This window comes from Podarcis tiliguerta (genome assembly GCF_965153285.1).
Source record: "Podarcis tiliguerta genome assembly, chromosome: 6".
NCBI lineage: Eukaryota > Metazoa > Chordata > Lepidosauria > Squamata > Lacertidae > Podarcis > Podarcis tiliguerta.
Window position 1 is genome coordinate 52,055,097 of NC_139539.1, and position 26,945 is coordinate 52,082,041.

The 26,945-nt window shown below is 41.9% G+C and overlaps 2 protein-coding genes across 2 annotated transcripts in view; both read left to right on the forward strand.

Moving 5' to 3' along the window:
- Window positions 1-20,778, forward strand: part of LOC310680269 (uncharacterized protein) — a 41,655-nt gene extending 20,877 nt beyond the window's left edge. Inside the window, exons 13-24 of the mRNA XM_083446645.1 lie at window positions 1,855-2,163; window positions 3,531-3,672; window positions 9,139-9,183; window positions 10,589-10,716; window positions 12,457-12,581; window positions 13,583-13,734; window positions 14,819-14,925; window positions 15,169-15,359; window positions 15,847-15,980; window positions 16,896-16,960; window positions 18,880-18,962; window positions 20,551-20,778. Of these exons, the coding sequence (XP_083302771.1) occupies window positions 1,855-2,163; window positions 3,531-3,672; window positions 9,139-9,183; window positions 10,589-10,716; window positions 12,457-12,581; window positions 13,583-13,734; window positions 14,819-14,925; window positions 15,169-15,359; window positions 15,847-15,980; window positions 16,896-16,960; window positions 18,880-18,962; window positions 20,551-20,719 (1,650 nt within the window). The 3' untranslated portion in view covers window positions 20,720-20,778. The remainder of the gene's footprint in view (window positions 1-1,854; window positions 2,164-3,530; window positions 3,673-9,138; window positions 9,184-10,588; window positions 10,717-12,456; window positions 12,582-13,582; window positions 13,735-14,818; window positions 14,926-15,168; window positions 15,360-15,846; window positions 15,981-16,895; window positions 16,961-18,879; window positions 18,963-20,550) is intronic.
- Window positions 20,779-20,909: 131 nt separating this feature from the next.
- The window catches only part of LOC310680270 (uncharacterized protein), a 36,621-nt gene continuing 30,585 nt past the window's right edge, over window positions 20,910-26,945 (forward strand). Inside the window, exons 1-2 of the mRNA XM_083446646.1 lie at window positions 20,910-21,637; window positions 21,691-23,411. Of these exons, the coding sequence (XP_083302772.1) occupies window positions 23,220-23,411 (192 nt within the window). The 5' untranslated portion in view covers window positions 20,910-21,637; window positions 21,691-23,219. The remainder of the gene's footprint in view (window positions 21,638-21,690; window positions 23,412-26,945) is intronic.

Sequence of the window (26,945 nt, forward strand, 5' to 3'; positions counted from 1 at the left end):
GAAATTTCACGTTACATCCTCAGACCTGTCAGCCCTATATAAAACTGTCAGCATCGCCCTTGAGCCAGTGCCACCGACTGGACTCAACCACTTCAGCCCCAACTGGGCTAGGCGAGCTGGGTAGAACTTCCAGAGACCACCTCCTGCACAGGAACAGGTCAAAGTGCTGTGGACTTACAGCTTAGAGTTGTGAGCACCGGATTCACTTCCACAAGAAGACAGTTGTTGCACAGCAGAGTATAGCAGAGCATAAACGACTCGGAGAGCAGCTCTGTAGAATATCTTCTTTTATTCTAACTACAACTATATAATACACAATTATATACAGAGCTAAATGAGGTCTAAACTAAAATGCTGAACTGCACTGAGTGTCTGCAGCTGCTCTTAGCAGCAACCTTATCTATACACTCAGTCTCTCTCTCTCCGACACACTGACTGACTGACACTTTGATGTGGTGCTGGAGCGGAATAAGTAGAGTACAGAAACTGCCCCTCCTCTCTGGAGAATCAGCAGAGCACATCAGCAGATTCTTGGATATGGGAGGGGTGAAATCTCCTCAAAAACTGCTAGATGAACCTGATAATCTAGATTTATTTCAGTCTGGGTTCAGCACAGAAACTGGTTTAGCTGCTCTGATGGATGACTTATACCAGGAGAGAAAGAGGGGGCATGTGGCCCTGAAATTTCTCCTTGGTCTCTCATCAGCTGCATTCCTTCTTGACAAATTGGCTGGTTTGAGAACTGGAAATACAGTGGTACCTCAGTTTACAAACTTAAGCTGTTCCAGAGGTCCGTTCTTAAACTGAAACCATTCTTAAACTAAGGTGCGCTTTCCCTAATGAGGCCTCCTGCCGCCAGTGCCCTTCCACTGTTTGGATTCCATTCTTAGACTGAGGTAAAGTTCTCAAACCAAGACACTATTTCTGGTTTTGTGGAGTTTGTAAACCAAATTGTTCTTAAACCAAACTGTTCTTAAACCAAGGTACCACTGTGGTTCTATTCCTGCTTCCTTGTCCAGTTTCAGAAAGTGGTAATGTGCTCGATCTTTCTATGAAGTTCCATGGGATTCTATTTTTGTCTGCCATGCTTTTCAATATTTACATGAAGCCATTGGAATAGGTCAGAAATCTTAATGAGGTGTCATCAATATGCAGATTATATCCACTTCCATGTCTCATTTGCAATGGAGCCACTGGTTGAGGGCCAATAAACTGAAACTCAATCCAGATAAAAAGAAGGCTACGTTGGCAGATTATTCGTTTGACCAGGAAGGTAGGTTGAACCCATTATTAATGGGATAACAGAAACATTGCCCCTGAAAGATTAATGCCTCTGGCATTCCAGGTAGAACACATACACATACATAGGCATGCACTTGTAAGGCAATGTTGCTGCGTTCAGCCCTAACAGATAGCTGCACCTGTTTCCTTTGCAACCATACTCCAACACCCACCCAATCTGATTCTTGGGTGGAGGGAGGCATGGTAAATGATAAGAATAGAGATCAGCCTCTTGCACCTTACATTGCTTAGCTCGTTCACACTGCACTAGAACTTAAGCAGAGCCTTGGATTACAATGGATCGTTTATCCGCCAACTTGAACCCTAAAAGCAAACAGAATGCTTTTGCAATTAGCTCTTGTCTGATTCAGTGGCTGAGATTCCATACCTTAGGCATAGCCACCAAGATCCCTTGTTTTATAAAGGCTGGTGGATTAACTCAGGTTAATCAGCTGAGCTGTAGTGATATTATTTATAGCATAATCAGTAAAATGCTGATCTCCACCCCGTGTTTTGTTTTTCATTTGTTTGCTCACTTTGGAAGTGGTGCTGCACTTCATTCCAGCCTGTTGATATATGATATCTAAGGCGTCCCCGCCTATTTGTTTCATATATAGCCTTGCATACGAGCTGTATCCTGCCATACTTCAACCAAGAGACCCAGAAGCTGCTTCCAGGGAATTCATACTGAGCAAAATGCAACTCGCCTTGCCTGGACTGGGGTTAAACCTTTACCTGTTTTTTTATGCAGCTGCTACCTTCTGTCTGGTCAGCGTGCTCCTGAAAGTCATCCGGCTATACCAAAGGAGGCAAAAGCTGATCAGATCTTTGGAGAGCTTCCCAGGGCCACCGAAGCATTGGTTTTATGGACACACCAATGAGGTAGGACTTCTTCATCCCATCTAGTAGAACTCAGAAAAAAAGGGAGTGATTGTAATGTTTCGTGCCAAACAAATGTAGTGCTGTTGCCATTGCTGGTACATCAGACTTTTCGTGAGCAACTACAATGCGGGCGGCAAAGGGCAAAGTAGGCATTATGGTGCCATGACCCATGTGTTAGAATGTGAGCTAGATTCCTATAAAGCAGGATGTAATTTCACGTACAGAGAGGCAGACATGAGATGAATGCTAGAAGTGCCTATCTGTACTTTACCCCAGAAGCTGCTTGTCCCTAGCCATGGTGCTGTCGCCTTCTGGTTCAGCACCCACTTCCTATTCAACCCACCCATACACTACCTGAAACCAGCCATTTCTCACATTATAGGAATTTGGTGATTTGATTCTAACACAGGGATATGTCGCCATGACCCTGAGGTTGCTTCCAGGCTGTTGCTGTTTGGGGGAAAGTTCTAGGTTTAGGTTTAGGGACGCGGGTAGCGCTGTGGGTTAAACCACAGAGCCTAGGACTTGACAATCAGATGGTCAGCGGTTCGAATCCCCGCAACAGGGTGAGCTCCCGTTGCTTGGTCCTTGCTCCTGCCAACCTAGCAGTTCGAGAGCACGTCAAAGTGCAAGTAGATAAATAGGTACTGCACTGGTGGGAAGGTAAACGGCGTTTCCGTGCGCTGCTCTGGTTTGCTGGCCACATGACCCGGAAGCTGTACGCTGATAAAGCGAGATGAGTGCTGAGTCAGTCACGACTGGACCTAATGGTCAGGGGTCCCTTTACCTTTACTAGGTTTAGGAGAGAAACTTAAATGGGGTACAAATTACAGGATGAAGGGGATAGTTTTGGAAGGTATATGATAAGCATGCTATGAAGCAGCCCAATGCTTATTGTGGAGTGAGAGATCCCCGATGGCCTGGGGACTCTGTGCTTTAAAGCAGGCTTGAAATGTTTTTGGTCAGAGAGAAGGCTGACTCTCCAAGGAAATGGAGCCCTGGTCATGGAGAGCTATGTTATGCAGTAGCCCAAAACTTGTTTAGGGGTCTAAGAGCGTATGCACTTCTTTGTTCTGATTGCTCATGCAAATCTGCATCAGATACAGAGCTGGGAATTAGGAATCGGCTTCATCTCATGCCTGATCAAAGACTTTGGAAAACTAAAAAACTTGTTTGTTACTTCATGATATTTTAGGTGGATATAGGCTGGGTAGAATTGGTTATACCAGTGTAAGGCTTCTGAGACCATCTTTATATGTAATGTTTATCAGGCTGCCTTAGGACCCTGAGATGGCCTGGACAGCGGGAAGTCCACACCTAGTTGACTATAATAGCATTGATTTGATTTTTGTCCCCAATTGCCACAGCTCGGTCGAATTGGAGAACTTACCACAATGGTGTCCTGGTCGGAGAGATATCCCAAGGGTCATTCCTTGTGGTTTGGAGCTTTCTTGGGGTTTCTCAATATCTACCATCCAGATTACGCCAAGGCTGTATACAGCAGAGGAGGTAACGAAATGGCCCATTTTAAGGCAATATCTGTACATCTCCTATCTGTACACTCAGTGTCATTTGGTAGCTAAGCTCTATTGATGGGGGACCTGTGGCCCTGCAGATGTTCTTGGACTTCTGTTGCCATCAGCCCCAGTCAACATTCCAATGGTCAGGGATGATGGGAGTTGTAGTCCAACATCTGGAGTAGCCCAGGTTTCTCATCACTGTTATGTTGTAAGAGCTTAGCTGTAGAAACATCGGAAGCTGCTTATACTGAGTAAGATCACTGGCCCATCTAGCTCAGGATTGTCTACATCGACTGTCAGTGGTTCTCCAGGGTCTCAGACCTGGGTCTCTCTCAATCCCAACTGGAGATGCCAAGGGTTGAACATGGGACCTTCTGCATGTGAAGCAGATGCCCCACCATTGAGCTTTTACCCTTCCCTTAGGTATGTCTGCACTCATCACTCCCCTCTGAAGTTGTCCCCTTTAGGCCAGTAGCCTGACTGACTCGTTTTTCTATTTGGCAAACCAAACCAAACCAAACCAAACCAAACCAAACCAAACCAAACCAACAACTAAACTGTAAACCAAACAAAACAAAATAAAACAAAACCAACAGCCATTTTAGCCCAGGAAACCCAGGAAGGTGCGAAAAGTATTGCAAATATCACTATAGAATTATATGTGATATAGCAAACATTAACTTGTCTTACAAATGCTAATCGATCGAGAGGGAAATTACCGTATTTTTTGCTCTATAAGACGCACCGGACCATAAGACACACCTAGTTTTTGGAGGAGGAAAACAAGAAAATAAATATTCTGAATCCCAGAAGCCAGAACAGCAAGAGAGATCGCTGCACAGCGAAAGCAGTGATCCCTCTTGCTGTTCAGGCTTCTGTGATAGCTGCGCAGCCTGCATTCGTTCCATAAGACACACACACATTTCCCCTTGCTTTTTAGGAGGGGAAAAGTGAGTCTTATAGAGCAAAAAATACGGTACCTCTGAGATCCAGGGGTTGCACATGGTGCTGAAGCTCCAGAAAGAGCTCATTGTTCAGGGGAAGCCATAACCATTTCACTTCTTTGAATCCTTCTGAGTGTTAGTCTCTGTGTTTTGCACTTACTATCATATTTTCTCATACCATTTTGCAGGTTTTTACTTGTTAAACTTGCCTTAAACTTGCAGCAAGCCCAACCTTACCTGAAAGGCATATTATTGTATAATAAAAGAAGAGTAGGCCTGGCACTCTTCTATTGCAACCCTTTAATTTGTTCTATTGGCATCGATGCTGAGTCTTCTTTTGCCCTTCCTTCCTGGTCTAGGTCAATGGTAGAACTACCAAGTATTCCTGCCAGCCTATGGTTATGAAAAGCCACATACCCAACACAGCTCAGCAGGAAAGGTTGACTAGGATTGTACAGATAGTGTAATCAGGAACAGAAATCCAGACCTCAAAGGTGAAAAGCTACAATTCCATTTTAGTGATTACAGAGGCAATGTAAATGCCTATAGTTAAAAAAAACCTGCCCATAGTGTGACAGCCACAACAGGAAAAATATCTACGGATCAGCAAGGGCTCACGACAACCAAATGCAACCTCTTCAGCAGAGGAGGGGTGATGACCAGTCCTTCAATTTCCAGGTGGAAACAAGCCAGAAATCAGCCCAAGGCTTCATCCTTGGAACAGGCACCAGTCTGATCATAGAATCATAGAGTTGGAAGGGACCCTGAGGGTCATCTTGTCCAACCCCTGCAATGCAGGAATATGCAGCTGTCCCATATGTGGACTGAACCTGCAACCTTGGCCCTATCAGCACCACGTTCTAACCAGCTGAGCTATCCATCCTGCTGCCTATTTATTGTTCAGTGAGTTCTTGTTTAAAGCTCTGTCTACAGTTAGCACAGTTGGAGCTAACTGTGTCTGATGGTTCTCATCTGCTTTTCTTCCCCCCTTTTCTCCATATGCAATAATCTTTTTTCTCTTGCGCTTGCAAAACAAATGATTGATGGTCCCAGTGTGCCCTTACATTCTTTCTTTGTTTACACACACTATAGTTGCTACATAAATACCACGTGGAAAATGTTTTTCTTAAGCATCTGGCTAGAAGCAGAAAGTCTCTCTAAAACATGGAACAAAGCCATGATCTTAACTTATCGTACTGAAACATCCGTTTGTCTGGCTTAAATATCATCCTGTCATTCTCCTGATATTTCCCCCTGTTGATGGCACTTTGTCCTTTTCTTAAGGTTCCTTCCAGGTCATACCAATGCCGTGTGGCCTTTTTAGGTTTGACTTGTCGGCATCTAATCAAGGTGTAACTCGCATATTCCACCATTCTCTACCTCCGTGTTAGCTAAAAGCATAATAGTTTACACAGATTCAGAGCAAGCGCTTCACTCATATCAGGCCAGGTTGACTAGGCCTTCAGTGGGTTTGGCAAGAGCAACAGAAGACTGATGTTTTATGTGGTTGATATGCTTCTTGTATCTGCTATATCGCTCAGTAAAATCAGTGCCAGTTCTGGGTTTTGTGGGAACCCTTGGGCTTTGCTCCCTGAGTGTGCCCACCTGCTCTTCCTTTTCAGTACTGTCCTCTCACTTCTCTGTGCTTCTAGGCTCAGTTGGCACCATCTTCTAGAGAAAGAGAACACAAGGCATGTTCCTTGTGCTTAATCCTAAGCTGCTTGTTTGCAGATATCAAATGACCAGGCAGTAATAGCAAGGAGAAGGAGGAGGAAGAAGTAGAAGATGGCCAAGAGGCTCCAGGAATTGGCAGTGGGCCTTTTACTGGGGTGTGAGTTCTCCAGTGATACCAACTGCTGCTTCTGGCCCTGAGCAGAAAGCTAATACTTTGTGTGCTTGGAAAATGTTTGCCAGACCACTTCAACAGCTTTTGAAAGGAAGCTTTATAATAAGTTTTCTGAGAAGAAACCTGACTCTGTTATGAAGTGGTGTGATAACAGCAGGATTCCAATCCACTACTTTAGCTGAAGGTCACTTCAGCTCTTGAGTCTTTTATACCTTCTACAACATTATTATTCCTAACATTTATTTGTAGGAATAATCAGTGGGCTTCGTATGTTTGTTTTCAGCTCCTTACTAAATATACGAGGTGGCAAAATGGTTTTCATTTAAACAACAACCAACACAGCTTTCCTAGCATTTTCCAGGTGCCCCTTACTTATTCTTATGTATTTTGAGGAGTTTCTGGAGAGCTGTCTGCCAAATTCTGTTTGGTTTCAATTCCTAGTTCTTAATTAACAGAACTTCTGTAGCAGCAGTTGGCACCTTCCTCTGTTGCCTCCAGCTGTTTTCACTGTTACTTCTGCCTTTGGTTGATAAGATCTTGCATGATCATTCTAGCAAGACAGTGGGAGCTAGTTATAGAGATGCTGAAGAAATTGGATTCTGCAGGCATTTAAAACCAAATTATCAATTTCGCAGTTTCCGAATTTGTGAACCAAAACACGGCTATCCTTTGAAATTTGCAGGTATCTGAATTTTTGCAATGCAGTAATCTAACAAATGTTTATTAAAAATATATATTAGGAGAAAGTGTGCATAAAAGAGAAGGTATTAGTGAAAATAACAACAAGGATGCATAATGTTAGGGGATGGCTTGCAGAAATGTGTACGTTCATCAAAACCGCATATAAAATTTGTTTACTCAGAGAAATTTGCACTAAAATGTTGATGAAGTTTCGTGAGGATTTTTATTAAAAAAAATAAAAATGCAAATAGCAGCAATGTGTGGATAATTGAATGTCAGATTAGAAAAATGAAACATGGAGAGAACCACACTTGACAGATCCTTCCCTCCCTAGCCAGCAGAAGTAGTAGCAGAGCTGAGACCCCATCCAACTCAGAACAGCCAATTTTGAAAAGCAAAACCCTTTTTCTAAGTATCCCGGGGATTAAAAACAACAGCTTAAGTTGATTAAACTTGATGGTAAAAGTCCAAAATGAACTCAGGAATGTAACAGAGATATATTTAAATGTGAAAAGTGAAGGCCAGAGAGGAAAGATGGAAAAAGAGAGAGAGCATAGATTGATTGGAGCCTACATTTCAGATTACTGAAGGAAAGGTGATCTTCAGTGGGGATCAATCAATGACATTTCCTCCTCCTCATATCAGCGTGGAGATGGTTGGAAGGGAAGGGAAACATTGTCCCTATGTGTTTCTTGAAGAGCAGGCAACAACATTTTTCACACCTTCATAGCTCAGTATGGAAGTTTTGCAGGAGAGGAAGGGAGAAAAGTTCTCTGTTTGTCTTCCGTGATGTTTCGCTCTTCTCATTTCACCGAGGAGATGCAAAGGGAGGGAGAAACATTGTTAAAGAGCTGGACACAGCATTTCATTCTCCCTATTTATTCTTGGAAGTGCATGTGTGGCATATGCCTATGACAGCATGTATGAGTATCCTGAATGGGTGTGAGAGAGGGAGGAGATAATGCAGGGGTGCCCAAACCTTTTTCAAAGAGGGTCAGATTTGATGAGGTGAACATTCATGAGGGCCGACCAAAGTTGTTGACCTTTTTTTTGAACCACAGGGCACTGGCAGAGGAAGGGGGAGGGCACCGCCCCCGGCAGCACGATCCCTGTGGGGTGCCATTGCGGCTGCCCCCCAACTGTGCTGGTCGCCACACCCCTGTGGGTGGCACGCCACGCCCCCAGGACGCGTGCCAGCTCTGCCCCCACCTGCTCTACGCCCCGCTGGTGCCGGAGCATGAAGCTCCACCACTGCTACGGGGAGGAACTGCCTGTGGGGGCAGGATTGAACTGATCGGCAGGCAGGATTAGGCCCCCAAAACAGACTTTGGACATGCCTGAAATGAGTGTGGAAGAGGAAAATGAGTTAGTGTTTCTGGAAGCAGAACTCCCTACTTCTGGCTCTGATGCCTGTCCACCTTGTGATGAAAATAGATGTGCAAGACCATCATGATCAGCATCATGTGTGTGCGCTTTAAAAAAAGTCATATCCTTAGTCATTAATTCAGCGTATGTGTCAACATGATATTTAGAAAGCAACCCCAAATAGAATGTTAAGATGGAGGGGTATTAATTATAAATTATATGATTGTGTGGTGTGTGTTTTTAAAAAAAACCTTTAAAAAATAGATTTAAGGACAACAACAACATATAGATAAGGGGCGGGGGAATGAAACAACAATAACAAAAGGGGGAAAGGCAATAATAAGCCATTATTTTTCCATGATAATTTTTTTTGTTGCAGTTTCGTAAATGTTCCTTAAATAAAAATAAACATAGTTCTACTAGTTTAGCCAGCCCTCAGCATTTTGTGTCCATCATTCCATTTTGTTATGCTTTCCCTGGGCTACTTGTTTTCTAATGGTTGCATCCAACCAATGTTAGCCATACTCAGAAAAGACCCACTGATTTATTTATTTTTTAAAAATATCCTGCTTTCTTTTTCTACATTGCTCAATGCACTCATCCTTTTTGAATGTTGCAGATCCGAAGGCTCTTGATTTCTACAATTTTTTTCTCCCATGGATCGGTAAGTAGCACTATGCTTTTGCTTATTACATTTTGATAAGGAATCTCCAACTTCTTTAGGCCCTGGGGCACATCTGGAAATGGTAAGGAACTGCCCCCAAATACCCATTTCACAGAAGAAAAATTTGAAGGTGCTCAGAACAGTCCCACCAAAAAGAAAAGAACAACCTTAAAATGACCTGCACAGAGCCTAAAACAAGGAACACACAAAGAAAAGGGGGGGGGAGGTTATCACTTAAAAAAAAAAAAACCCAAGCAAGTATGGGATGGTGAGGGAGCTCTAGCAGGCACCAGTGATCCAATAGTGTCCACAGGTGCCACACCGGGGACTCCAGAGTTAGATGAATTAACTTAACTTAGGGATTCTTCTTGTGGTGCTATCCCTGATTAAATGTGAACAAGGAGTTTCCTCATCCTCATGTGATGTACTCTACCCATGGCATACTATCAATCTATATCATAAAATCAGAACACTGAGTTCCAAAGAACAGCCAAATAAGAGAAACGTTGATTGGGATCCATCTGTCTTGGGAGGCAATGGAAGAGGGCGCCTTTGGGGATGAAGTCAAACTCTTGGAGTTACAGAGCCTGCTGTGGCTGTAGAGACCAATAAAGGAGAGTTGTGCTGATGCAGGTGTACAATGGCTTTTCTTCTTTCTGCGCTCCTCCCAGCAGTCATTCCTCCTCCAGTCACTGCTGTGAATATGTACAACTTGTTATTGCATTGGTCCTTGCATTTAATGTAAGTGACAGCAACATACCTCTGAGGTGTCAAGGGGATTTAAGCTCTTATTGCTCTTTCAAGCAAATATTGGACTTTCTGTCCCTTGGCTGACCTCATTAGGGGAAGGGCAGCTATTCACATTCCATTAATGCAATGTGTTTTGTTTATGTTAGATCACTAGCATCTATTCTAAAGAACTGAGTAATCTTCTTGGGAAGACAACGTATGAGCAACTTTGGATAAGGTTGCGGTGCATGTCACTAACCATTATGCTAAGTATCTTGTATAATAATGCCCTGTTCAGATTGAAGCCCCTACTGCAATGCAAGCATAGATCCAATTCCTATTAAAGTATACCCCTTTGTTTCCTGTGTTAAAGTCCACCATCACGACTGCTGTGTCTCCTTTTGTTTGGGCCACTCCTTTCTTCTGCAATTCCACAAAATTGCCATGGTTGAATTCTTTGTGGTAGCAGGGTGGAGATCAATGTGATGATCCGCATTAATGCCAACAATCTCTGTGTGCCATTTATTGAGAGTACAAAATGCAGGCGTATTAGTTGCAGGATTAGATGGGTTTGGGCATGGAATTTTAAATCTTTTTAGCATGCCTCTGTTCAGACATGTTCTGCAGAGATTACTAACAAAAAGGAGATTTGACTAGCTTTTTCGTTCCATATTAGGGAAAGGGCTACTGGTATTAGATGGGCCCAAATGGTTCCAGCACCGGCGACTGTTGACTCCTGCATTTCACAGTGATATTTTAAAGTCATATGTGGTACTGATGGTCGATTCCACCAAAGTGATGCTGGTAAGGGCTTTTTTTTAAAAAAAAACAACAACCAAAAATACCTCTCTCTTATATCTAATAGACGATCTAAGCCAATAGTATTGTGGTTAAACCAGTTCTTTTTTTTGAGGGTATGCAGGGGTACACATACCCCTAAACATTTTGTGAATCTTTGCACTTTTGTCCATTTACTGTATTTATTTCCCCCGCTTTGAACTATAAAATGGTGATTTTCTTGAGTCAAAACATTTTTTTAAGGAAAAAAAGCACTGGGTTAAACTATTCCAGCATGGCAATTGCACTTTGTGCCCAGGTACCAACCAACCTAGAATTTGGAAACCTTTATCAGAAATGTTGATCCTACTCATAGCTTATTCACAAACTTAAACCATCTTGTTGTACTGCTCTGAGCCTTGGGAACTTCCAGGCGCAGCAGCACCAGTTTGATTTCCTTTGGATGAGGGAGTACAAGCCCAGCACTTTCATGCAGCAAGATGAATGTACCTGTTTCAGGCATCAACCTGATGGTGAGATGAAGACATGAATTTGTAGCTGTTTAGTATTGGCCCTGAGGTTTGGCTTGGGATTCTAGAGTTCTATTTCATTCAGCAAAATGTCTTGGACTAGCACTATTAAAGGATTCAAGCATTGCTTTATTTTCAAATACATTTCAAAATCCTTTGCTTTATTTTCAAATACATAAGTAAAGCATCAGGGAAAGCAACGAGACAGTCCTACAAGGTACCATATATGTGGCTCCACATCAGATCACCCTAAAGAGACTCTGCCTTCAACAAATTCATAGCTTTGCCTCTACCTCTTCCAAACACACACACCTTTCCCTTAGCTAGAGGATGAGTGTCACCACTACCTCCAAGCTGAGATGGGTATCTCATACAAGCACAAACATTGATTCTCAATTAGCTCTCACTGAGGAAAAGCTGACAGTCATGGAGTATTATCCAGAAATCTGCCTAATCTGCCTAACCAGGTCTCATGGAATTATATTTAGACATAGTATTGAAAATACAGGCAACAACACACACACAAACAACACCACAACAAGGTCACCAGCTGCCATCCTTATTTGTTCCATAAACATAATCTATTAACTCACTAACTGACCATATGTACGTTGTATGTTGCATAAGATTCAGGGCGGTGGGGAATCATAGACAGGAAAAAATATAGGCATCAGAGGAGCCAACTCCTAGGAGCAGAGGTCCCTTTGGCTCACCCAATAAAATATTTGAGGGGGCCATGCGCCCCAGGTTGATGGGCATTGCCATTTAAATGGTATGCCATTTAAATGGTATATTATGTGATCAATTATGTGGGGCGGGGCTTACCCCCCCATATTTTATTCAAGTTGGCACCCCTGATAGGCACCTTTAACTGATAGGAATTTGTTCATCAAAGTTTTAAAGGGCTTCCACATTAGCAATAAATTAAAACCATCATACCGCAATATATAAAAATAAGAATTCATTGCTTATTTCCAATCTATAATTGCAACAAGGGATTTTGTGGTATTTGTGGTTGTAGGGGAAATCACCTGGGTGTCGAATGATCTGCCTAAATGTTTTTACCGTGAATTGCAAATGTACTAAATAAAGAAATGGATGGTGTGCCCTGCTCATCCTCCGTATGGTTATATGGACATTGCAGCAGCATGGGTGGATGGCTCAAATATGGATGCCAGAAATCTAATCATCTGAGGAATTTACTTTTGACATGTGAAACCTTTCTCTCTTACATTAGGATAAATGGGAAAGGCTGATCTCAGAAGATAAATCACTGGATATTTTCCAGCATGTTGGGTTCATGACACTGGACAGCATGCTGAAGTGTATCTTCAGTTATCAAAGCAATTGCCAGCTTGACAGGTATCATGAGAACTGGGGGGGGGGGAGGGGAGAGACTTAGGAGCGTCTCCACCCCATCATTCTGCCCGGACACTGAGGTCCAGTGCCAAGGGCCTTCTGGCGGTTCCCTCACTGTGAGAAGTGAAGTTACAGAGCCTTCTTGGTAGTGGTGCTTGCCCTGTGGAATGCCCTCCCATTAGATGTCAAGGAAATAAGCAACTATATTACTTTTAAAGTCATCTGAAGGCAGCCCTGTTTAAGGAAGTTTTTAATGTTTAATGCTGTATTGTTTTTAACATTTGGTTGGGTGCTGCCCAGAGTGGCTGGGGAAACTCATCCAGATGGGCGGAGTCTAAATAATAAATTGTTATTATTATTATTACTTACAGTAAAGGCAAGAGAAAATTTAACTCCAGTTTATAGATGAACCAGAGAACCATTGGGGGCGTGTGGAATCACTTCTTATATAAATCATTGTCTAGTGAGAACCAATTCACGTGAGCATCAGGTGCACAGAAACTGCTTGAAACCCCTGCACCTGTTTTTTCCAGGCCTATGGGCAGTCTCTCACAAGTCCCATGTTACAATCCAGAGTGGAATGGGTCTAACAAATCACTATCCACCAAGAATGCTTGCAGTTGTGCTGCCACTACTGACAGTTGTACTAACAGTTACTTTGGACAAAAATGGGGTTTAGTGACTGGAAAGAAGTTGTCTAGAAACTGTTGGTTCCAGGGTAGTTTTTTTCAGGTGTAGTCACAATTCTGCCTCCTTAGGGACAGGAGCCATCACTTCCTTGGTGTAGTGATTAGGTTAGGACTCAGCCACGATAATTTGCTCTCTCAGACTAATTTGCCTCAGAAGGTTGTTATGAGTATAAAATGGTGATGGTGGGCAAGACCATCTATTTCTTAGAGGACAGGTGGGGTTAGACTGAGTGTGATAAATAAACTACATTGTTTTGTATTGTGCCTGTTAAAAACAATCACCTCTCAATTAAACTCTTTCTTTGACTCCTCTAGTAAGAATACATATGTCCAAGCAATTAGTGACCTCAGTTGTTTGATGCAGGAAAGAATACAGACATTTCTCTATCACAATGATCTAATCTATCGCATCTGTCCTCATGGATACCGTTTCTTCAAGGCTTGCAGAATAGCCCATCACCACACAGGTATTTCCTTTGGTTCTTCTCTTCAGTGGAGGGATCTACACCTGTATGTTCATAGCTAAGGCAGCAAGACTAACCCCACTTACCTGGGAGTAAGCCCTATTGAATTAAATGGATCTTCTGAGCAGATATGGTTAGGCTTGTGCGATAACACCCCAAGGGCATGGATAGCCAGCTGCCAGACCCCAAGCAGAACCCAACTGCAAAATTTAATCTGCAGAAAGTCAACCTGGGCTCTCCTGGGGGGTGGGGGGATGCTGAGCAATTCTGATGCCTCTCAGGGGTTTCCTAAACCCTTGACTTTTCAACAGTGGCACTTCAGATATGTAATAGCTTCTCCAGAGAGACTTGCCTGGCACCTGCTTTACAGTCTTTTCAATACCAGAAGATCTTTTTTATTCACCCACGTTTTTTACCTGTGTTGTAAATCTGGACCATAAACTATTTTATGCTGTCTTTATGTAAGGATGTCTTTATTGCTGTCTAAAACCTAAAACCCTGGGTTTGCTCTGAGAATGGCTTAGTTAGATGCCACCTAAAATAAACTGATGTGCAGACTTTTTAAAAAAAGAATATTTGATAGTTGATAACATGTCAGGTTTCATATATGATTTCTGACAAAATCAAGTCAATCAAAAGATGCTAGCAAGTCTAAAGTATGTGAGTTTCCAATTTTTAGGTTAAGGTTTTACATTTCAAACTCAAAATGTCACATCCAAAGTTAAATAGCAATGTTTGCAAATATTTGTTTGCAAATATTTGTTCCAGCAGGTCTAGTAGCAACAGTCCTAACCATGGACTCAGCTATACAGCTGCAAAGAAAATGTTTTAAGTGCAATATAAAATGTGACACTAGATGGTGATGGCAAGCCTTATGGAAAATTCAATGTATTTTTAAAAATGTTTTTAAAAAGAAACATTTTCAGAATTTTTTTTATGTGTGTAGGTTCCACCCTTAAGTCCTGTCCCACTATGGCAATTTCTTCATCCTTTTAAAGTTAGTAACATGCAGAAAATTACATAGAAGCAGTGAATGTCATGACGTCTGTTTGGGGAAATTATTAGATTTATTACTTTTTTGACACAGAAAAGGTGATTAGGGAAAGAAAGGCACTCCTTAAAGATGAACGGGAACTTGAGAAGATCCAAAAGAAGAGATATCTAGACTTTCTGGATATTCTTCTCTGTGCCAGGGTGAGTAAAATCCACATCATGTATTTCCAGATAAGGGATATATGCACGTATGCCGCCAACAGTCCTGTCCCTTCGATACATCGGTTTACAGTGTTTCTATCTCACTTCCCAGCCAAAAAGGGCTTCCAGAGTGGCTTACTTAAAATAATCAATAATCCCATGAAGGAGGCAAGTGGCTGCATGTGATGGAAAACAAAGCAAGTCATCCGTGGCTTTTGACCTTGATCATTCTCCATTTTCCAGGATGTAAATGGTGAGGGATTATCTGATGAAGACATACGTTCTGAGGTGGACACTTTCCTCTTTGAGGGTCACGATACCACCACCAGCGGGATTTCCTGGACCTTATATGCCATGGCCCAGAATCCAGAGCACCAGCAAAAATGCAGGGAGGAGATAAAGGAGATTCTTGGAGAGCGAGAGACTCTGCGCTGGTGAGAAGGTCCTTCGCTCGCTATCTGTTTTTCTTTTGTGAGGATCCCTGCTGAAGCAGGGCAGGTTTTACTGTTTTCCAAGCAAATCTGTGACTCTCTTGTCAGACCTGGAGTAGAAAAGTTTTAGATTTTTGAAAACCCTGGTTAATACCTGGGAACTCTTTGGAGAGGTAAGATGCCACAAAAGTTTCAATTTGCTTCAGAAATTGCCAATAGTGCTGACCCCCATGAATGTGAGAGTGTGCCATGCTTCAGCATTTTGAGATTCATAGTTAACGCTGAAGGTTAATTTGTTTGGGAGAGGTACACGTGTCTCATATTCAAGTTCCCCTTCAGTTATTTCACTGCAAGTATAAATGCAGAATATGCAAGGATGCTCAATCTCCTTTTTTGTCACTTCTTTTAATATCCGACTCCACTGTCTGTGGAATATTTTTGTCTTCTTGTCACTTGTGAATCTTCCTCACAGTTTGTTTGTTTCTCCCAGGGATGACCTTAGTAAGATGACTTACACTACGATGTGTATTAAGGAAAGCCTCCGTGTTTATCCTCCTGTTCCTCAGGTGTACCGAGAGCTCAACAAACCAGTCACATTTCCTGATGGAAAGACATTGCCTGCAGGTCTGCCTCATTATGTTTGATTACATTTCACAGTATTTTCAATGACAGACATGAAGGATGGAAACTGAAAGAATGGCAACGGTGTCCCGATTGTTGGTTTTGTGACAAGTATCTGGCATGATGGTGTGATAGGGTTGACTTGCTCAGTTGTCTTGAAGGATATAATTCTCTATCTGACTTTGGAGTCATGTGCCCCTAAAGGCTGTTGAGAGGCTTAGAAGTTGTACTACAAAAGTTCTTTGTGTTAGGACACTGGAACTAAAGAGGCAAGACACAAGGCTTGGGATGTTACTAGGGCAACTTCATTAAACTACAACATTAAGAACATCTAAGCTGAATAGGAAATATCTATGTGTGGGAAATACACATCCTCTGTCAGGCTCCTAAGTATGCCATATCCAAATTTTAAAGTATGGCTGGCTAAGATCCTTGCCTCACTGAAGACAAGTTTGAATTAGACAAGCCAATGCCAGGATAAGGTATCTTCATATCTTCCTCTGCAGATACATTTACATATTAAACTATGCACCACTTCGGAGGCAGTTTGTAAAACTGACTGTGGTCAAGGAACGACAAAATAAATAAAAATGAAGTATAAAGTCACCCTGAGGACTTCCAGATTAATCTATCTGCTCCACGAGTTCTGGCAAAACTCTTTGTCACCTCAGAGAATGGCCATGTCTTAATGAAAGCAGACTCAAATCCTCACTAAGGCACTGTAACCAACATGCTAGTAACTCAGCAACAAATACCACAAAATACATTGGGATGCCATAACAGCTGCATCTTAAGCAATCCTTCCCTGGGGCCTTTCTGCAATCCAGCAATGCAGCACTGAAAACACAACTTTGTGATGTGTTCCATCTTCCATTTACTAATCAGATATTTCTCTCCTCTCCCTCCAATCCCTAACAGGTGCTTTGATATCCCTGAATATTTATGCTCTTCACAAAAATCCTGAAGTGTGGGAAGATCCTCAGGTATTTATGCTCTGGAGCATTGTTTGTTCAATGGTTTAGAGCATGTTGAATGCACATTTAAAGTGTGTTTATTGCACACTAAAAGCAGGTGACTCCTCCCCCAAGAATAATGAGAACGGTTGTTTCTGCCTCACAGAGCTTCCATTTCCAGAACCCTTAATATACTACAGCTCCCGGGCTTCTTTGGGGGAAATCATGTGCTTTGACTGTGCACTGAATATGTTTTAAATGTGTATCATGGATGTGCACTTAGAATCACCGTACCACAGCAGCGTTGCATGCAAAATGGGATAAATGTACAGTTGCTCAATTCCTCATGGAGACTTTGGGGATGCTCTAGGATGTGGGCTTCTGGTATTGTACCCCACTTTTTTGAGGGGGGATCCCTTGAGAATTGTACAAAATGGCAAGAGTTGGATCATGAAAATTTGCTGCAATTTGGGACAACTTAGCATCCCACAGCCTAATGTTGACATACCCGCCAACATTTGTCTGATAAAAATAGGGACATCCCATTCCATAATGATAATTTTACTGTTTATACCCCACACATCTTACTGGGTTGTCCCAGCCATTCTGGGCAGCTTCCACATATAAAATCATAATAAAACATTCAGCATTAAAAAAAAAATCCCTATACAGGATTGCCTTCAGACAGCTTGCGGGTCAGAAAACTCCATACCCTTCAACATTTCTCCAGTGAAAATAGAGACATCCTAAGGGAAAGTGGGACATTCTGGGATAAAATCTGAAACTTCCCTAAATCAGGGATGTGCCTGGAAAATAGGGACACTTGGCGGGTCTGCATTGATTGCCCTGTGTTGATGTACAGACAATATCAAGCAGATGCAGCATGGATGCATATTCAGAGCAATGAACATTCTGTAATTGAAAATACAGGAAGGAAAAATAAATAACAATAAAAATTCTTAGCCAAAGTAACTCTGAAAAGAAGAAGAGTTTGGATTTGATATCCCGCTTTATCACTACCTGAAGGAGTCTCAAAGCAGCTAACATTCTCCTTTCCCTTCCTCCCCCACAACAAGCACTCTGTGAGGTGAGTGGGGCTGAGAGACTTCAAAGAAGTGTGACTGGCCCAAGGTCACCCAGCAGCTGCATGTGGAGGAGCAGAGCTGCAAACCCAGTTCACCAGATTATGAGTCTACTGCTCTTAACCACTAGACCACACTGATTCTCTAGACCACAAAAGAAGAATTCTGCAACCTTTAATTTTTCTGCAAATGATACACATTGTACTCTTGCTTAATTTAACTTGCATAATGTAGATTGCTTCTGTTGGCCATGGGCAACATTTATCTAGGGCACTGAAGACTCATTTTCTCCCTTCCCACTGGATGGAAACCTTCAGCCACAGCTTGGAGATTTCACCAGACATTGCCACATACTTTTAAGCCCATTTTGCACAGCCTTTTCAACAGAGCTGCGGGATAGTAGAAAGTAGTATGGATGAGCTACTGGAATAGATGACAATAACCCTGAGAGAAAAAGACGTTGCCGAAAAAGCAGGGGCGTATGGGTAATGAGGAAGGGCTGTAGCTCAGAGCACAAACTTGAGATGCAGTACATGCTGGGTTCAACCCCCCGGCAACTTTCTACATGTCTATGCACATCCATGTTGCCAAACTGAAGGCTAGCCCACATATACATGTACATCACTTGAATTCTGTCTTTGATGTCTGGCAGTGCATCAAGTGACCTCAGTGAAAACCACTTTGCTTTACAAGAGTGAAAGCTCCTCTTGTGGTGTTGTGACTGTGATGGTCTCTTCACTTGTGCAATATCACTTGATATTGCAGTAATCCAATGATGAGCATGCATGCATCAAGCTGGTCCAAGTACATCTTGTCGCTGATGCAAGCTGCTGATAACTACAGTCTTACTCTCTTACTCTCTTTCAGGTGTTTGATCCTCTAAGGTTTTCACCCGATAATTCATCTCAAAGAGATTCCTATGCATTTTTGCCATTTGCTGCTGGACCCAGGTAATACAACTAATGATGTAAAGTTGTTCACTGAAAATAGACAGAAGCAAGATGAAAGATAGTCAGCCAAAGCAAAACTTGATTTATATGATCAATGAGTGAAGTTCATCCTCAGGATTATGGATTGCTGCTTACCTGTGTCTGGTTCTCACTGATACTGTGACAAGGAGAACAGAACAGCCCCCTTCCATGGGACAGAAGGGTTGTTCTCTCTTTTTTAAGAAATGAACAGAGTCATCTTTCCAGAAAGATTAGCTTTCCCCCCGATAAAGGGGTCCCTGTGTAAGTGTTCTGTTTACTGAGGCTTTAGGACCAATCCACACTCTTTGGGTTGCCTCTGCCCCCAAGTCCAGGGTAATCCATGTGGGGGGTTTTCTATGGGTTAAATGCATCCATAGTGAAGCAGTTGTCTGAACACACCACAGATCTTGCTCTTAATTTAGCACACTATTGCACTTAGTACATGGATTCATGGATCCTTAAGAAATAGTTTTACTGTGGATATATTCTGCCTGTGATGACAACAAACACCCAAGATTAAAAATAAACTCAAAATGTGGTTAGTATAAATGGATTATTGTAAGGATTTAGATGGTCATAACTGAGGATCAGGAATCCTGCACTACAATCCAAATTCTTCTTTATTTAAGCCCTCTGTGAAAACGCCCCATTGCTTCAGAACAGGTTTTGCCAAGCTGGCAAAACAGTTCCCATCAGCACAAATTTGCTGGCTGGAGCTGAGGTTCAAAGCGGCCGTAGGGCAGCCGTAGATTGGGAAAGGCTTCTCTAGAGGTATTCCCACCCCCACACCAAAATATCCCATTTCCCATGTACCATCACTTCTTCATTCATTTCATATTCTAGTAACCCATTAGTTCTGCAGCTGGAATAAACAAGGAGAGCTGAGGAGCTGGTTGCAAATTGCAGAAACCACACAGGTTCAGGGTTTATGGGTTTTCAGCACCTGCATTCTTGTTTAGACACATGTACCGAAATGTTTAGAAAATTTGTATGAGTTTTAATTTGTTTGTGGGCTATTCTGTTGCTATCTTCCTGTATGTTTTAAATCATGGTTGTAAATTTTTATTGTTTTATCTTGTATGTAAACCACTTTGAGATTTATTTCTACAATCAAGCAGAACAGGTGACTCCCCATACGTGAAGTACCGGGAGATAATTAAATAATCCAATTCATGCCTGGAAATGGCAGGAGAGAGCTGTAGAGTCCTCATAGTTCATGAGGAGACCCTCAGCGAGGGCAGAGGAAGCCTCAATGAAGGCCAGAGGTGCAGCAAGGCTTTGTTTGCGCTGCCCAGCCTCTCCGCCTAACAGCTGATGTAGCTGCTGCTTTCCTGTGTGTCCTTCAGCCTCCTGCCCGCCCCAGGATATTTTTGGATACTGTATTTTTGGTATGGATTGAAGAGAGAGTGACAGAAAAGGCGTTTGGGGGGGCTCTGTGCCTTATGCACGCAGGGGCCCCCATGTAAGTGTGGCAACGCTTATATATGATTCATATGACATGAAATACTAAATAAAAAATTATTATGAGCCTGTTCAAGTTTCAGCTTGAATGTTTTTTCTTCCTCAGAAATTGCATTGGGCAACAGTTTGCTATGATGGAGTTGAAACTGGCGGTTGCTCTGACTTTGCTGCACTTCCAAGTTGCACCAGATCCTGCTAATCCTCCCCTTGAGAAACCTCAGCTCATAATGCGTTCTTGGAATGGGATACACTTATATTTAAAGAAGCTTGCATAGATTCTCTGTCAATCACAGAACATGACTCTTGTAAATAATAAAACTTGTGGAGCTGCTAAGATGTGTTATCTTTATCGCTATTTGGTAGATCAGGAGAAATATATTACAGTCAAACCTCTGCTCCTGAACGGCTCCATTTTCAAATGTTTTGGCTCCTGAACACCAAAAACCTGGAAGTAAATGCTCCGGCTTTCACAGATTTTTCAGAAGCCAAATGTCTGACGCGACTTCCTCTTGAGTGCAGGAAGCTCTTGCAACCAATTGGAAGCCATGTTTCAGTCATCGAATGTTTCAGAAGCCTAATGGGCTTGCGGAACAGATTAGCTATGATACCAATTCAAACAGCTATAGCTTCCCCCCACAATTTAAGAAAGTGCCACCCCTGCTGTTTTTCAGAACCTGTCAAAGGCCTTCCTCTTCCAACAAGCCTTTTAAGTAGAAATCTTTCCTAGCCTGCACTTGTCTTGGAATTCCCCCCCCCCCCCAATTTAAAAATTGCTTGTGTGTTTTCCTGCCTTGGTTCCATTGGGAGGAAGGGTGAGATATTAAGGAGGGAAGGAAGGAAAAGCCTCTATTAGAAGCAGCCGTGGTGTTGAACAACTTCAAGTAAACATGCACAACAGAATCCAGTTACAGACACAGATTATAATAATAGCTAGTACAGTGCCAGAGTAGCTGGTTAAATGGTTAAATTATCTTAGAAGAGGTGTATTGTGTGTCCCCCCCCCCCCCCAGTGAAGCATGGATATTGGGAGGGCCTGAGAATTTTGTGTCCTTACTAATAAAGGGGGGGGGGAACCAACCCAAACTTCCTTGAGCCAATATTTCTTTGCTTCACTTCTCTCAGCACTCATCTGTGTTGTGTAAGACATTCAGATAAGGCTATATCCAGGACATTATTGAACCATTCCTCTTTAGGTAGCATCAGACATGACTTCAATTGTTCCAATGACCATCTAAGCCACCATTAGTAAGAACAAGTAAAGACATCACATGGCCCTGGCCCCCTCAATCGCCAGGTGACGTGTTTGATTCCATAGTACAACTATGCACTGTGTAGCATATCTGTAACTTGTTTTTCTACCCAGCAGCTCAAATGTGTACATTTTCCTCCCCTACCTGCTTCTATATTTGCAGCAGCCCTGTGAGGTGGGCTAGGTTATGTTAATATAGATACATAAGCAGCAGCAGGGGGCCCAATCCACATACAATGTACCAGGCCCAGGAAATCCTGTTGACGTCTCTGAGATTACCATTGTTCCTGATCTGGAAATTCTCCCAGCTGGTTTATAACGCTGCAGCTAGGCTGATGGTGGGGACAGACTACAGCCAGCACATAACTCTGGGGCTTAAAAGCTTTCACTGGATACCCATACGCCACTGGACCAAGTTAAAAGTTATTGCATTAATTTACAGGGCCCCAAACAACATGGGCACAGGATACCTTAAGGATCCCCTGGTTCTATATATCCAGGGCTTTTTTTCAGAGGGAATTAACAGGAACTCATTTCCGGCACCACTGCCATTCTAAGAAAACAAGGGAGGTGTTCATAGTGAGTTCCAGCACCTCTTTTTCTAGAAAAATAGCACTGTATATATCCTTGGGAAGTGATTTTGATTGGCAGAATGTCCCATGGAAAAAGCTAAAGTCCCCTTACCCTGATTCATAGCTCCAGTCAAATGTGCAGAATTTCTGTACAGTGGTACCTTGGGTTACATATGCTTCAGGTTACAGACTCCACTGACCCAGAAATAGTACCTTGGGTTAAGAACTTTGCTTCAGGATGAGAACAGAAATCGTGCTCCGGCGGCACGGCAGCGGCGGGAGGCCCCATTAGCCAAAGTGGTGCTTCAGGTTAAGAACAGTTTCAGGTTTGCTTCGAATTAAGTACTTAACCCGAGGTACTACTGTATTTTTATTTTGTTTTCTCCTGCATAAATCTTGTGCTTCTCAGCTCCTGCTATCAGAAGCTTGAGCTGTGCAATCTGGGAGCTTGTGACATGGCAATACATTAGATAAATAATTGTACTTTCATACAATAAAACTCAGGTTAATGCTTACAGAGCGTAATTATATGACCTCAACACACACACACATACATTCACATCCAACACAGTCACATGTAGGAACTGCATATTTTATGACTGAATAGATATTAAAGGGCACAATAGTTGTTACACTGTTTCTTGGCAGAGAAAAAGGAAAGCTGAAAGGGAGAATGTTATTGGTTGTTGGCCCCACCCAGTAGACTTTGGCTGGACTCAAATTACAGTTCCTATAGTCACTAAATTTAATCTTTGAGGGAAAGTACGTGGGTGGTTCTTGCAGGCGAATACTTCTGATTTCCCTGGTAATGTACCAGAGATTACAGTGATTTGCAAAAAGATAGTGTTCCGTATTAGGATTAGAACTCCTTCTAGACCTGGCACTTTTAGCAATAGCAGCTCAGTGGAAGAAGGCACAGTAAACCAAGGTGGGAGTGTGAAAACTGTTCCAGAGATGGTCCTAAATTCTTCTTGGTCTTGGCTGCCTTGGGATTTATCTCATATTTTCCACTTGACAATTATTTTGAGCTTTGCCTATGTGGCCCTGAAAGCTGTTCAGCTGTATCGGAAAAAACAGTACCTGGTCAAAGTTCTCAGCAGTTTTCCAGGACCTCCCGCTCACTGGCTATATGGCCATGTCAAAATGGTAAGGTGGCTGTGCAGGCGGTATGTGTGTGGCAGAGCGAAGGTGGTGGAGAAAGTGTCTTTATCTGTGTATTTGCTAAGCTTTATGCTAAGAAAGTAATGGATTGATGCCCACATTCTTCTGTGTTATGTAAACATAGTGAGAAAAGTGCTTTTCGCTTGCTTTTTCTACTAACAGAGATTTAGGAGAAGGTCTTAACCCTTTCAAATGCAAGGAAAAGTCTGCTTGTACTTTTTAAAGTGCTGTGTAATGTTTGTCCACATTTGCGAGAAGTAAATATTTTTGTGTGCTTTGGGACTCCCTCCCTATTTATTGACACTAGGCAGGAACCTCACCACAGTGGTTTGGACACTGACTGAACACGTCCTTATTTCACCAAGCCTACTCAACCATATGATTTAGTGACCTATATCTTTTTAAAAAGTTTTAGTGATTTTATCTGTATTTTAATTATGATTATTTCATACATGTTTGCTGTATCAAGTAAGCAAAACATTCCCTTTTCCAATATGGCTTCTCCACATAGTACTTTCTTTGTCCTCATGCCAAAGGGTGATGTTAAATCACCCAAAAAGTTTCTGCTATGTATGTGGAGAATGAACATTTAAATCTCAGAAACAAAGTTTCACTCCACTTGTTTGAAAGGCACGCACACTTTATTTTGGTATTGTGGTAGGTGATCAAGACAAACCATTGGCCCCATATATTTGTTGTAAAACATGTGTAACACTCTTGACAGCCTGGCTAAAAGAGGCATCTTGCAGAATGCAGCTTGTTGTACCAAGGCAGGTAGAGTCTAAGGATGCTTGTGAACTTCTGCTGCCTGTTAGTCCAGAAACAAAATAGAGACATAAAACAACATCAGCACAATTTTAACTGCTTTCTTGAGCATTGGTTCCAATTCATATTTTGTGCTAAGAGGAATCCAGCCACAGCGGTTTCTCAGCTTCATGTCACATTTTGAAAGGATATTTTATATCAAATGTGCTGTTTCATTAATGTTGTCATTCAGTCTGTTTAAACCTACAAGACAGCTGGCTTGGGGTACTGTACCTCGTCTGTTGAATACTGACTATGTATATTCAGAAATAGGGATGAATAATCTCTCAGTCTCAGTATTGTCTGTTTCTTATTTGCATAGCTGTCAACTTTTCCCTTTCTTGCGAGGAATCCTATTTCGAATAAGGGAATTTCCCCTTAAAAAAGTGAAACGTTGACAGCTATGCTTATTTGTCCAAACTTAAATTTGGTTCTCTACATTTCTGCAGTAACATGCAGATTATAATTTTTTTAAAAAAATAAAATCTTCATACAAATTATTTAGCATTTTACCGTAAATGTCTCCTAAGCAGCACATTTTTAATGCACTTTTAACTAATACAGTGCTATCTCGGGTTAGAAACACCTTGGGTTACAAACACTTTGGGTTACAGACTCCGCTAACCTGGAAGTAGTACCTCGGGTTAAGAACGTTACCTCAGGATGAGAACGGAAATCACACGGCGGTGGTGTAGTGGTAGTGGGAGGCCCCATTAGCTAAAGTGGTACCTGAGGTTAAGAACAGTTTTAGGTTAAGAATGGACCTCCGCAATGAATTAAGTTCGTAACCAGAGGTACCACTGTACACACATTTTTGCAAACTTTTTTCCCTATACAATGCATCTTTGTACATTATTTTTACGTATGTTTGTTTTTATGCACACCTTTACCTAATATATACATTTTTCTAAACATTATTTGCTTGGAGAACTGCAACACAAAATTCAGGTAAGTGTGAATTTCACAGGACGATTGTGTTTTGATTCTCATATTGTTTTGGAACATGAGAATTTTGCATATCCACCTTTAAATGTGAACTGAATCAGTATCCCTACTCAGGAGTTCAGTTTACATTCCAAGCTAGAGAAGAGCTTTTGGGGGACACTGTTTTCAGTTCAGAACATTGCTGAACTTTAAACTAAGTCATATTCCAAGGTAAATAAAAAAAAAATCCTTCCAGTAGCACCTTAGAGACCAACTAAGTTTGTTATTGGTATGAGTTTCGTGTGCATGCACACTTCTGTTATCTGAAGATAAGGTGCTACTGAATCGATTATTTTTATTTTGTTTTGACTACGGCAGACTAACACGGCTACCTGACTGTAACTAGATCCAAGGTAAATGATTGCAACCTGCAGCAACAGCATTAGAGATCAGCTTTAGCAGATCTGCCAGCCATTATGCTAAGCCAAGCTGTAAGGAGTGCTTCATGCCATTACTTCCTCATATTTTGTTTGTTTCACACTTTTTGAAATGCAAGCAAGCGACAAATGATGGAATTTCTCATCACGTTTGTACTAAAAGCTTTCAGCCATTGCCAGATACAGGGCTGAACTGCGAACATTTAAGCCAACATTCAGAAACCAAAGAATCTACTCAGCCAGTAGAAACAAACATTTCTTCCTGAGAGCACTTTGAAGGAAAATAATAGAGAACCTCATATAATCTGTGCCGAACATGAAGAGCAGCGTAAACAGGATGTTATCTGCTCATGACTTAAGGACTTTATGATGATATGATTATTCCACACCCATCGTACATTCCCGAAGTATAACATTAACTTGGTCTTGACTGATACCTGCTAAATATTGTCTTATCATTAGGCACTTGTGGTTGGGGAAGAAATACACTTTCAGTAAAGTGCCAATTTGAAATGCCATTCCATTATGAAAAAATGAGAAGGATTCTGAGTGCAAAATTGCACAGTTGTGACTCATGTGTTATGGAATCTCAAGCTTTTAAATTCAGAGGGGGACCATATTTTCTTTTTCCTAAACAGAAGACTGGCATACAGAGTTTATTTTACTTTGAAAAGAAAAGCCTGATCCATAATTAGGTCAAGAAACTGACAGCCAACAAGCAATTATTAAATTACCGTTGCTTATTTTAAATTGAAAATCAATGATGCAACTTCAACATACCACTGAAGTCTTCCATGAGACATTGTTCATGTATGCTGAGCACTCTGCAACCTTTTGCTGGCTCAGATGATTGCTTAGCAGGTGGAGGGAAAACAACACATTTCCTTTCATCAAGAGAGGGAGTTATCTTGGAAAACCTTAGTTTTCAATGTTTTTAAAAGAGCCTCTCTCCTCTAATACTCATGCTTATGATGGAAAACTCAAAATGTGTGCACACATTTATCACAGGCATATCCCAGTCTCTCTCTTGTTAGTTTCTATACACTTATATGTTCCACAACAGGTCCAGGGTACCTTTGGCTCGCTAGATATTGTTCAGCTACAACTCCCATCAGCCATAGCCACTGCTCATGCTTGCTAAGGCTGATGGGAGTTGTAGTTCAGCAAACTCAAGAGAGCCAAATGTTCCCTTCCCTTGTCCTATTATGTTCTCTGTAAAATCCTACTGTGGGTCCAGTCACAGCACCCTCCACCCCTGTGCAAAAGCAATAGCTATGGTGTAAAGGAACAAACATGACAAGACAACGGTCTGGGATAAAAAGTGGTCACCACTTTATTGATTACAGGTATAGGT